Genomic DNA, 13,107 nt, shown 5'->3' on the forward strand with positions numbered 1-13,107 from the left:
CGCTATTAACCTTTTTCCTGTAAAATCAGGCGTGTGGTACCTCAAATTGGTATGTTCTTTCCTTGTTCTATTTATGAGGTTAAATAATGTTAACACATGCCATTTTCTTTTCTTTTGTATTTCAATAATTTGTTTCCAAATAGAGGACATTTAACATTTTTCTGGTATTAAAGGACACGTACTGTATCTGAAAATTTTCTCTTAACATTTATAAGTTGCAAAAACTTATCATATATTGATTTTTACTGATTTTTTAGTGGTACTGAATATAAAAAATTATCTGTCTACGCTAACCATCTGGCACCACTGGTTGGGTGTGACTTGTGACTGTTGTGAAATGATTGAGAGTTGTGTTGTTATGACGTAATATGGAATATGTTGGAAGTGGGAGTTGTAAACTCAGTACTCAGTACCAACTCAGTACACAAAGTAGAACGTAGGTCTTGTATATTACATACTGAACTAATTAATGGTGCTATATATTAATTATATTATGTATACCGCATATGACATGTCATGTCACACATAGTAGTTTATACATTAAGTATTGAATTTATGTATGTATGTAGTAGATCGTTGTAGGTGACGTGCCCCAGTGAATTTTTAATTGTTTGCCAAAAATGTGTACTTGATAAGGTATTCATTTTCACCAAGGAGGTAGTTGGGTAGAGGTAGGTAAGTACTCTTATAACAGACTGAATAAACCTGGACCCATCTGATCTTTTTTGTATTATTGTGTGATGCTTTTTGGAGGTGCCACTCGAACATTATAAATTTGTGTTCATATTGAAAACCTACCCCCATATTCTCCACAAGCCAAGCTGAACCTATTCGGACCCAAGTTAGGACATATTTTTTGAAAGCATATGTGGTATTATTTTAATCGAGGCATCAAAAACAACATAAAATTGAAAATAAATCAAAAAGCAAAGTATCATTTATGATACCTTGGTACTTTACAGACTCACAACATAGGTAAACCTTATATGATGAACTTTTGGCAAAGGTATATATAGAAGAATTGATGTACATTATTTGTCTGTGTAAATAGAAATCCCTGTCGACAACATATTAGTAAACTTCAAAACCATTTGGTTGCCTATATCTACTTTTTCAGGCATTTAATTGTTAGAGATGTGATACCAGACATATTCTTTTTCCTTCAAGAAGACAAAAATCCAATGGAATTCCTATGGCAGTTCTAGCCATAAAGTTCTTCAACCTCACTGGGTTAAGTTTTCCTTCAACATATTATATCTATGTCTACTTTCCTTGAAACAAAATCATTTGATTATTTCATTTTTGTAACATTCACAATGCAGCATATTCAGCATGGGATGAACTTTTTTTAACCCTAACTTCTATTGAAATATTCTAAAACTTTTAACTGTGAACGCAGCAAAAAATAACAGTGGAGAGAAATATTGTTAGAAATAATCAGTACTCCAATCTTTTGTGTCCAAAACATTAAAAAATCTCGGTAATTGGTACACTTTCATCAAGATGCATCAAAAAGAATTTTTATTTTTTAAGATTGAAAAATCTTTTAGTCGAAAATACAGCGTCAAATGCTTAAAAACAACGAACGCAAAACACAGAAATAGGTATGCCGTTTAAAAGTATATATTAAATAGGATAACTTTTTTGAAATTCCCAAAGAGGTATTTGGGAACTCATTGCGCGACTTACCATTGAATAATATCAAGAAATTTGAAGTTTCAGATTTTTCTATTCTTTAGACGGCTTTTTTAGGTTCGAAAAGACTCATTTGCTAACCAAAACTATCCTATCTTTTAGGAATTTTAAAAATGTAGTGGTGTTTATATTTCGATTGGTAGGAAATGGAGAAATAGCAGGTTTAAATTTAAAAAAAGTCGGGTTTTCTACATAATTTACTAAAATGCCTATATCTCAAATAAAAGTCATGCTAGGGCTTTTATTCTAGCTGCATTTAACTACATTTCGAATAGTCTATCCACCTTCAACCTATGGCCCTTTTTTCCCGAAACATCCTCTATAAAATTTTAATTTTTTTGACAAAATCAACAGGTGCTCTGTGTTGTCCCATATTAAGTCAATACTATTTACATAAAACCTAATCACTTCTTTATTTTTGATTTCCAAGGCATTGCGCATCCGCCCACCAGCTAAATCTAAACAAAACGTGTGATAAATCTAACCCCAAAACTATGAGTGAGCATGCGTAAAAACTATAGCGATTAAAGCATCTTAAGGAATACATGTTGTACTGCGATGTTAAAACATTCGAATAAAATGTATTGCCCATAATATCTGAGGTCTGAAGAGGTTAAGTCTAAGGATGGCTATGGCTTAAATTGAGGATTTTCTTGTAGAAGTGTCAATTAAACCGTGCTTAGACTTAAACTTAGCTTGTGGACCTAATTAGAAGTTAGTGGTTAGTAGTTAACTGTTATAAGCAAAAATATTGTTTTTTATTGAAAATTATGTGTCCCCTGTAATTGGCATCAACACCTACATGCATAATTAATTTCGTTCGAATATTTTAAGTAGTTTTGCAGAAATCAATAAATTTTAATTTGAAAAAACGAATGCTCCTTTTTTTACTTAATCCGCTTATTTAGGAAAATTGCCTAGATATAAAGTGCTAATTTTTCAGTCTTATTTACTAAAGAAAGAATTTCTTTAACTTTGGAACCATCCTGTATACATAGTTGTATATTTTAATTATTCCTTGTAAATTTAGTTTAAAAAAGTAATTATCGGAAAAATTATAGATACGAGGGTTTTGGGACATTCGGTATTCTGTTAATGAACGGGTTAGATTAATAAATCTGTATCAGGGGTGTAAATGTAGAAGAAAAAGGGAAGACAGGGAAAAAATCTTGATCCAGGTTTCAATTACAGGTCTCTTTTACCACATGGCACTACACATCTCGTGCTTAGTCTGATGTAGTAAAAAATTATATTTTCCGATTCTGATTAAAACAATTAAATAATTTTCTTTTACAAACTAGTTTCAATTCTGTTGTTTTTTTTCTAACATTGCACCATATTACAGATCCTAAGAGATAATGGTATGGAGGAATAGTTTGCGATAATAAAATGAATTATCCCGAGAATTATCAAGAATTTCTTCAATACATAGCCGGAGCAGAGGTAAGTTTATTGACAAAACGTCACAACATAATATATTTTTTATATTTTACACCTACCTACTTCAACAGGGTGACCATTTGAAAACTTGCTTGATATAGGTGGGTACACGTAATAACTTAAAGATATTTAAAATTTCATAAAGTGATTTGTTTTCACTTCGAGATGGACGTATTTTGATACAAAGTTTAAGTGTTCCCTAATTTTCTACAACCACTAAATTTAAATTGGGAACAACTAGCACCAAAATGTATTAGTTACAGATGCGCAAATGTGTCAAAATTGCATTGTTTTTAGTTTGCGTGATTGTTGTGATCTTGAGTAGCTTGTATTAGTTCACGCCCCTTGCCTTATTACACTGATAGACATCGTTTCTTTTCGCTGGTGAAGCTATACATGGGTAGTTGTATACAGAGAAGCAGTACCACTTCAATATTTTGTATGGTGTAAATATTTCAAATTGTGTTAATCAGTTAAGGCTAAACTAAAAAAACAACGAACAATTTATATGCATTTAATGTCTTTACTTATTAACATTAAATAAAATGATTGATTTTGTTTATTTTGCTTAGTTTCAAAAGGCGTATAAAATCAGGGTTGCTGTATTGTTAAAAAACAAATAAATTTAGTTCAAAATCAGTGTCCCTAAATATTTACTCTTCTGATCGGTGTGAAAGCAATCAAATAATAACAAAAAAGTTACTTTAGTGATATTAGTAATAATATTGAATTGAATATACAAAAATAGAGCAAAAACAAACTATTATGAAAGACATAATATGAAGTAATTAGCATAGCAAGATTAATTCATCACTACAACTGGAACAAGATAAAGACCTGTTTAGTTTTGGTCCTGCACTTATACAAAATTGGTATTGTAAAAATAAGAGAAAGATCTTTAACTTATCAATTCAATTAGGTCGGAGTTTTGTGGCAAGGCTCTTGGTAATCTTAAGCTATGGTTTATCTGGCAGTGTTATAAGTAACTTGAATAAAATGTATCAATAGATTTAGGACCTAATATTTATTATCTTTAATCCGAATTTGCAGACTAATTCGGATTTTTGAATTGTTCGGACTAACGAAAAATATTCTCAAAATTGCTGCAATGAAAATCTGATTTCTTCCGGGGAGAGAGTATAACTGCAAATTTATTGAAATGAAAATCTGAACTTAATGCATATACATAGGTGTGTATGTATTTTGATTAATTACTTCTTAGAATACATAATTCATTTAAATCTAAGGTCTAAAGACATAAAAAATATAATTATTTTATACTGTTTAAGGTTTTTTTATTCTGCTTTGAGGGCCCGTTTTTTCATTTCAGATAGAATCAAAACGTGATGTTCTGTTTCAGAATTTTCCAAAGTCCATTTCGTATATACATATTTCGAAACATCTGAATGCCTCTCTGTGAGATATACGTTACGGTATCATGTCTATGTCTTTGTTCGATTCCTCAGAGCTTAATTCATTTTGGATATGCTCCACGTTTGCATACAAACGTCAAGTGACACAAATGGTATAGACAAAGATTAAACTACAATACAGGGTATAACATAAGTAGGGGTTTTCCTTTTAATGCGACATAAACCTCAAAAAACTAAGCAATATTTTTATAAACTTTTTTCGAAATATGCGCCTATGAAAGTTTTAATAAGTACCATATCTTTAACTACTACTCACACCGGAACTGGCTACCAAAGGTGTTCGAAATTGTCTTCATTGGTTTCATTTGCACAAATTGTCGTTCGCCTTATCCAAGACTCTGTTAAAGGAGATGGTTTTCCTCTAATATATTAATTTAAATAACCTCACTGCATTTAAATTAGCAGCATACTAATTGCGGCTTTAGGCACTAACAGTATCAGTAGTGATAGTTTATCAAAATAATACCTAGAGCTAAACTTCATAACTGATTTTTAAGCGGCATGGGTAAATTGCATAAAAACAGTAAACATTAAATGTTTTTTATGTTTTTACAATGACTGATAATTTTTTGTGGGATATTTCATTTCCTCTACATCGAATTTACTATTTTATGCAGGAATGGATTTAAATTTTATACAAAAATTTATTAAAACTCATCTGAGCATATTTCGTTTTTTTTAGATTTCTAAAAAATGTTATATAAAAATATGGCTTAGTTTTTTGAGGTCTATGTCGTGTTAAAAGGAAAACCCCTTGTTACATGCTTTAATTTGTTTGCAGTCCAGTGATCTCTGTTTCGGCAATGTTTATTGGTAGGGGTTGATATTCCCACGATAGCGTAAGATGTTCAAGACAGTATATCACGTCCAGTTTCGTACCGTCATATAGTTTCTTTGAAGATACCGATTGTTGTCCTATTCACGCTATTGTTACGAAGGTGAATTGAGGACAGATGTGCGTCTAATTACAAGAGGTCCGCCTTTTTTGATTCACGACCAAAATTTCCAGTGTCGAGTCCAATAAACCTCCCTCCCGATCCTTTCATCGACAGGGTTGAAGGGATGGGACAAGTCGTTTTTTCGTCCTCTTCTCCAAGAACTTTCGGACGGTACACATCGCGATCGGACACTCACAACATCTTATTTACACTCACTAATGCTATAAGTACTTACATTATAGTGATTCGAACATATCATATGTTAGATCTAATGTTATAATAAGTAATAATTAATAAATAGTGTTAACCAACATTGTGAATTGACGGAATAACTAATATCATCTCGTTTACAACCATACGGGAAAAACACCCCTACTTATGTTACACTCCGTATACCTACCAAACCGCGTTAGTTCAGCAAAGCTCTCGTTAAATTGAGAGCATCTTTAAAGGGATTCAAGGAATTAAAAATAATAAACTAAGACATTAAGAAGAAAGACTTTACTTTGATCTAAGGCTAAACAAAGTACTAGCAGCCCCACATTGTCAAGACTTATTGAAATTAATTATTTAGATGTTTTTTGGCACTTCATTGTCACCATGAATTTTTCTAATTCTAAAAGATACAATACTCTCGCATTTATATATACTGTTAAGGTAATCTGTATTTGAAATACCTATTAGGTGTATACCTATGACTCCGCGTTTTTTTACGCATTTTCAACTGCTTGAAACTGTATAAATTTATTACCAATGTTTATTAAAAATAATTTCCATCGTTAATGACAACATTTTCCCAGAGATTAGGCAGTTTATAGATTCCATCGTAAAAAAAATTCGTCAGTTTTGAAGCGATCCATTCATCAAGCCATTCTTGGACTTCTTGGCGATTCTGGAAGCGTTGCTCTGGCAAACCGTGAGCCATTGAACGGAAAAGGTGATAATCCGACGGGGCGATATCTGGCGAGTATGGCGGGTGCGGTAAGACTTCCCATTTGAAATCCTTCAAGGTGTTCTTGACTGGTTGAGCGACACGAGGCCTTGCGTTGTCATGAAGCAGTATGACTTTGTCGTGTCGATCTGCCCATTCTGGCCTCTTTACTGCGAGTTGATTACGCAACTGCACTAGTTGTTGGACGTAACGATTGGCAGTGACTGTTTCGCCAGGTTGGAGAAGCTCGTAATAGAGTACGCTGCGCTGGTCCCACCAAATGCAGAGCAATACCTTCTTCCCGTGGATATTTGGCTTTGCGGTTGAAGTTGTTGGCTCACCCGGGCTTACCCATGATTTTTTCCTCTTTGGATTGTCGAAGTAAAGCCATTTTTCATCTCCGGTCACGATACGATGTAGAAAAGACTTTCTTTGAAAACGTTCAAGCAAGATCTCACACGTCGTTTTTCGTTGCTCTTTGTTCCTTTCCGTCAATTCATAAGGCATCCATTTTCCTTCCTTCTGAATTTTTCCCATAGCGTGAAGACGAACCGAAAGCGTTTTCTGCGTGACGTTAAGGGAAGATGCGAGCTGTTCTTGCGTTTGCGCGGCGTCTTCGTCCAACAAAGCCTGCAGTTCTTCGTCTTCAAATTTTTTCGATGGCTTACCATGCTCCTTGTCGTTGAGGTCGAAATCACCTGATTTGAAGCGCTGAAACCATTGTTGGCAAGTTCTTATAGACGCAGCACCATTGCCATAAGCCTCAACGAGCATTTGGTGAGCGGCAGTGGCGTTTTTCTTAAGATGGAAAAGGAAGAGCAAAGCTTCCCGCAAATGATGTTTATTCGGCACAAAATTGGACATATTTAAACCTTAATTGAAAAGTTTTAAAAGGTCATATAGCAATTATCATATATAAATAGAAAGCTGGTAATACGGAGTAAAAAATGAAATAAAATTCCTTAAATAAAAAAATATTTTTTCAAAGAAAATAGAACTAGAAATAAAAACGCGGAGTCATAGGTATACACCTAATACATATTCAATAATATATATTTTTTAAGAAAAGGTAGTATATACGTACATTTTTTATATCTAGATTATTTTTTAAACTGTTCTGATATCTATTAAGAGATAATTAATATACTATACCGGATGATTCTACAAAATAGGTTCCTTTCAAAATTTGTGTACATTCTTTGAAATGAAAATTTGAATTTTTCAAATATATTCACAATTTGGTAATTTTTAATATATGTGAGAGTTATTTACAATTTCTGGTTTAACAGGAAGTCAACCTAAGTTCACTATTTTAAGCGTAAGTTTCCAGATATTTTCACATCTTCAAGAAAAGCATAAAATGTCCTTTACAATGATATGTCATAAGTTGATATTAATATTTGCAAGATAGATAAAAACTGTTTTTTAAAATTGTCAGAATGCCACCATATTTTTTATTGTTCGTATTTTTAAAGCAGCATATTGTCGTACTCGTCGCGTTTGTGAAACAAGCTTCAATAGACTTAGGTAATAATATGCCTTGCTAAGCATGAAGAATAAAAAATATTACACTATTTTGACAATTTCAAGAAAACGTTTTTGCCGCAATTTTGGATTCTAATATCAACTGTTAATACATCATTACAAGAGAAAATTTATACTCGTCTCGATTACGTATGTAAAAATATCTGGAATCTGGAAGTTGACGTTAGATCTGTTTAAACGGGAAGTTGTAAATAACTATCTCACACATGTCAAAAATTGATACATTGTGAAATAATACACTATAAAAATTTCAAATTTTTTCTCGACAATTATGTAAAATTTGGGGGAAAATTTCTCTGCAGAAACGTTTGGTATGTCCATAGTACAGTAAAGATTCACTAATGATTGCAACACTTATGACCACTACAGCCAATGAAAATCTATGAAAATACATTTAATTTGCAAAATTATAGTTACAAGGTTACACTCAATATTGAAGGTATTATAGGTACCAGTAATTATAAATTTTAATATTGATAAGGATTTTTTCCATAAAATAAACATTGGAGTTCATTATATCAGAATTTTCTACGCTTTATTTATACTATTTAAGAGGTTAGCTAATTGACTTAAGAGAGAATTATATTTTGGGGCCACTTTTTCAACTCTTTCAATTTTCAATTTATAAAGCGTTCATTATTGAGTTTTTTGCCACGCGCAGCAAAAAAGATTGGGTTCAATTCCATATCATTCTCGAAGTCGCGTCTATCCCTTCTACTTCCGAATATATCTCCAAGATTTGAATAATAGGTAAGGGCATTCCAGTGTGCTGGTTTTTTACCCCTAGAGTTAAAAAATGATTCATTGTCAAGATTTTTTGGGAATAATATCCATTTTGGTTCGTCCACCAAAAGTCTTGCGTGAGCATAAGCAGGATCTTTCTTTCCCCTATTCGCCCAAAATGGACCCATATCTTCATCTTGTCTAATATACGACGATCTTTTAAAGTAATTCCTCGGATTGCATATTATTTCATCGCAGCTTTGATGGTAACTTCGGAGATCACTAATCATTCTTTTGCGAGGATCTTCACACTACAATAATTGTTAATTTGTCAGTGCACAGTGATATACAGGGTGTCCATTTCTGAAGTTCCACCAATGATCTCGATAACTATAATAAAAGATACAAGGTTGGTTAAATTGAGGCAAAATTGTGCTGTTCGGACTTCAGGAATTTGACACCAATAGTCTCAAAATTTGATTGCCGTTTCAAAATATTAACAAAAAATAGAATTATAAAAATATTTTTATTTTTTGTCGCAACTGCTTCTCATCTATAGCGTGGAGATGTCATATTTGAACCCAACGTTTCGATTTTCTGCAACCATCATCAACTTTTTTTTCTTATGGTTGCCATCTTGAATTTTCAAATTTTTCAATTTAGCTTTTTTTCTGATTACATTGATGCGTCACATGTTAAGGTACATTTTGGTGCAAATATAAAACGCCCTATTTTGGCGAAGAGTATCTTGGAACTAGGACTCAAACTTTGGTTTAATAAAGACATTTTTAATACTTCGATTAAATTTCATTCAACGTCACTTGCAGTTATAAAATTGTTATAAATATATTAACAAAATGCTTTTGCAAGTGAATAAATACGAGATGTGCTATAGAATGTATTATGCTTCGCATTGAAGCGCATCTCATGAAAATTTTCAAGTTACTTCAAAAATATGCCTACAGCGATATCTAAAAAGGCAACAATCAGTTCAAAATTATTTTTTCAATCCTTTATAGATATTAAACAGAGTTTGATGCATTTTCTTGGCCCAAAAGACGAGTCCTTATACCAAACGAGACTAAAGTGGAAATTTTTCAGGAACAAACCTCCAGGACAATTATAACTGACAATGAATTTAATTTTCTATTTGCTTCAAAACAACCTTTTTACTTCAGCAAAGGTTAAAGCAAAAAATTTTAACGTATCTTATCAGATAGTTTGAAGAGTTTTGAAAAAACATAAGTATCGCCCGTTTTAAATTTATATCACTCAAGTCTTACATTCAGAAAATACTGAAATAGAGGGTACAGTTTTATAGGAACGTTATGGTACTGTTGCAGTAAAATCTCAATTTTTTCCAACTTAATATTCATGGATGAGTGTAAGTTTGCCAATTCAGAGAATCCTCAACGTGTCTGGCCCATTGAAAATTCACAAGAACACTAAGGACATCGACCACAAGCACATCTCGGGCTGAATCAGTGGGTTGGTTTATTTGGCGATACGATCATTGGTCCACGCATTTATGAAAACTGTTTGACTATAGATGGGTATTTGCTCTTTTGAAAGACATACCTTATGGATTACATCGATAATATTTGTGTCAAACATTTGAATAATATTTAGTTCTAACAAGATGGTGCTGCATCACATGGCTGACGCGCTCACCAGATTTTCCCCATTAGATTATCATTTACTGGGAACAATGAAAAACTCATTTATAAATCTGTACTCATAGATATTAATGAGCTTCGAATGAAGATTATTACAACTTCAAGGACCAAAATAGGAAAAAAGGAACGTTTTTAGATTAACGCACAATTTAAGAAGACGTGTAGAACTGGGCTTGGAAGTGCATGGTGAAGCTTTTGAGCAGCTCTTATAATTACCTCTATTTACTTGTTTTTATTTTGTTATTTGCAAGGCACTATTTGTAAAAATAGAATTTTTGATATTTTCACAAAACTGTAAGACTGAACCGTAACATGTGATAAAAAAAGCTATAAAAACGTTTTTCCCATATTTCAGTTTTTTCTCCAAATTGTATATCTTTGCTCCTACTTAACCTTCTATTTTTTATGGTTACCGAGATCCCATGATTGAGTTTCAGACGCGGGCACCGTGTATATTGTATTGAGGTGCTACTTAATTAAATAATATTTTCTATAATATTAGAACAAATTATGTATTATGTAAAACTCTACAAGACCAAAAAGTGAAATATTAACAAGTAAAAGGTTTCTTGGCTTACAAAAGTTATTTTTTGTTTGTTTTTTTGTATATATATATATATATGTATGCACGTATGTAAAGGATGTTTCCATTTCAGTAGACAACTTTTTTATTTTAAATAGAATACCCCATATATTATTGAACTTCGGGATTTTCCTGAAAATTCTACAAATATTTCATATAGCATACTTTATAACGAATTTCAACTTTTTTCGAAATAGTCACTAGCTATGGAGATTTAAAATATGATATTTTTTGAACTTTAAAAAATGGTAATACCGAAAAGAATTAAGCAAGAACGAAACGGTTTTTACATTTTTGTATTAATTTTTTAACACGAATCGAAAGATTTTAATTTGGCAGATGTCAAAATTTTTTATAGATATACTGCAAAAATATCCCATGAAACGGATTTTTAAAAAGTTAAAGTAGTAAACGGTTAGAAATCAGTGCATTGTATGCTATACGAAATATTTTGGGAATTTTTAGTAAAATTCTACTTAAATTAAGAAAGTTATCACTTGTCATGGAAATAAAAGCACCCTTCACTACAGTGTGACTGAAATTGAGCCTATACATGTATGTACGTATATTGCACTCTTATAAACCACAAGAGCGAAAAATGGTTAAATGAGAAAAATTGAAGAGAATTTAATTGTCAGTTGAATGCTGTTTTAAAAACTATTTGTGAACGAAGTTTATTTGATGTTAAGTTATTAAAAAAAAAGACCAAGCGTTTTCTAAAAAGTATTGTAATTTTCCTAATTCCAAATATTTTTTTAATTCTTTTTAAGTTTATTGAGATATAATAACTTTTTGGGGGCTATTCACCCGTGCATTTAACTTTCAGTTATGTTATTTCAATTTTTAGATATCAATATTAATTTTTTTAAATTTGTTAATTTAATACTGCTTGTACCGTAGTTCTTTACAGTTTCCATAATTTCTTAGATTTACTACACAACACTACAAGATTCTTGGATAATCTTGCGTTTGACTGTGGTTCGTCAGGATAGAGTTCTGTTAAGTATCTCGCGGTTGGAAAAAAGTTAATCTTGACACCTCAAAACCGAAATATCGTAATTACAAATTGAATGAATAGGTAATAGTTCGCGAAAATTTACCCCGAAAATGCTTGTACCAACGTTATATCAATTCGAAAAATATTTCGAATTCGGGAACACACAGTACTTTTTCTAAAACGCAATTGTTGTTTTTTCAAAGTTATCTCAACAGTGAAAGTACTCAAAATCGTTTTCGATGTATATTTAACCATTTTTTCTATCTAATATAAGTCTTAATGTACCCACACCATCTTACGTTACGCTCCTACGTGTAGGCTCAATTTAGGCCATACCGTGTACAAAGAAATTAAAAAAAGTAACATGTTTAAGCCAACAAACTTTAGTATTTAACTTAATATAGGGTAGGTAAAAGAAAAAATGAACAGTTCGCCTTAAACGTATACAACACGATTATTTGTTTATGAAAATAGAAGGTGCTGATAGCACCTTAAGCATTTTTGAATTATGGTCACTTCTAAAGTTATTATTTTTCTATACAGAATATGTGGTTAAAGTATGGTGGCTTGCTTTGTGGAACAATATAGATATAATTGACGATAAAATTTTTTTTTAGCCAACAAACTTTTCTTCCAATTTCTATATTAACCGGAAGCTTCCTGTCTTATGGTACACCTGCTTAGATGATCAACAATTATTTATTATTTAATTTGAAACGTAACCTAAAAATTCGTCTTAATATAATAGAAACTTACATGTACAAAGCTTAGACTGGCTAATAGCAATACGTTTTTGATGGTAATCATCGCTGCAAACTTCTTGGAGAAACAATTCTTTTAATATTTGCCCTCGGCCTTTAATACTCTCTCATGTTACTCCGACCATAAAAGGTTTCCGACTCTTTTAAATTAGATAGGGATTTGGGGACTACGTCAAAACGAATAAAAACATATATTGTATAACACCTACCATGTGCGTACAGCCGAGACTTAGTATGCTCTTTTTTTCTTAGATAGCACATCATTAAAGATTAGTTCAGGTTATATTTGGAAAACGCGAATAACCTCTACGATTGCAATTTGCATTGCAGAAAAATGTTCTTAATTATTTACTCAATATGATTCTCTCCGTTGCCAAGTCCTGCT

The 13,107-nt window shown here is 32.0% G+C and overlaps 3 protein-coding genes across 7 annotated transcripts in view; 1 reads left to right on the plus strand and 2 right to left on the minus strand.

Moving 5' to 3' along the window:
- LOC136417976 (toll-like receptor 2) overlaps positions 1-13,107 on the minus strand; it is a 116,764-nt gene that overhangs the window by 35,872 nt on the left and 67,785 nt on the right. The window lies entirely within an intron of this gene.
- Positions 304-13,107, plus strand: part of cv-c (crossveinless c) — a 28,564-nt gene continuing 15,760 nt past the window's right edge. The window contains exons 1-2 of one of the 5 annotated variants that reach the window (XM_066403820.1): positions 304-436; positions 3,041-3,138. In XM_066403820.1, coding sequence (XP_066259917.1) covers positions 3,085-3,138 — 54 coding nt within the window. In that variant the 5' untranslated portion in view covers positions 304-436; positions 3,041-3,084. Of the gene's footprint in view, positions 676-3,040; positions 3,139-13,107 lie in introns of all 5 variants that reach the window. The other 4 variants (XM_066403818.1, XM_066403817.1, XM_066403816.1 and 1 more) reach the window with 4 other exon arrangements.
- On the minus strand, positions 8,117-12,920 carry LOC136417910 (uncharacterized). The gene is made up of 2 exons (XM_066403771.1): positions 12,718-12,920; positions 8,117-9,016 (listed from the first exon to the last, which is right to left on the minus strand). Exons 1-2 carry the CDS (start codon positions 12,766-12,768, stop codon positions 8,600-8,602), a joined length of 468 nt encoding a protein of 155 aa, XP_066259868.1. The 5' UTR covers positions 12,769-12,920; the 3' UTR covers positions 8,117-8,599.

This window comes from Euwallacea similis, chromosome 31 (assembly GCF_039881205.1).
Source record: "Euwallacea similis isolate ESF13 chromosome 31, ESF131.1, whole genome shotgun sequence".
Taxonomy (NCBI): Eukaryota; Metazoa; Arthropoda; class Insecta; order Coleoptera; family Curculionidae; genus Euwallacea; species Euwallacea similis.

Bases quoted from the DNA above. Each gene is read 5' to 3' on its own strand.
- LOC136417910 (XM_066403771.1), bottom strand. From the start codon at position 12,768: ATGATTACCATCAAAAACGTATTGCTATTAGCCAGTCTAAGCTTTGTA. The intron at 9,017-12,717 runs GTAAGTTTCTAT...CAATTATTGTAG, and splicing joins CCAGTCTAAGCTTTGTACAT to TGTGAAGATCCTCGCAAAAG.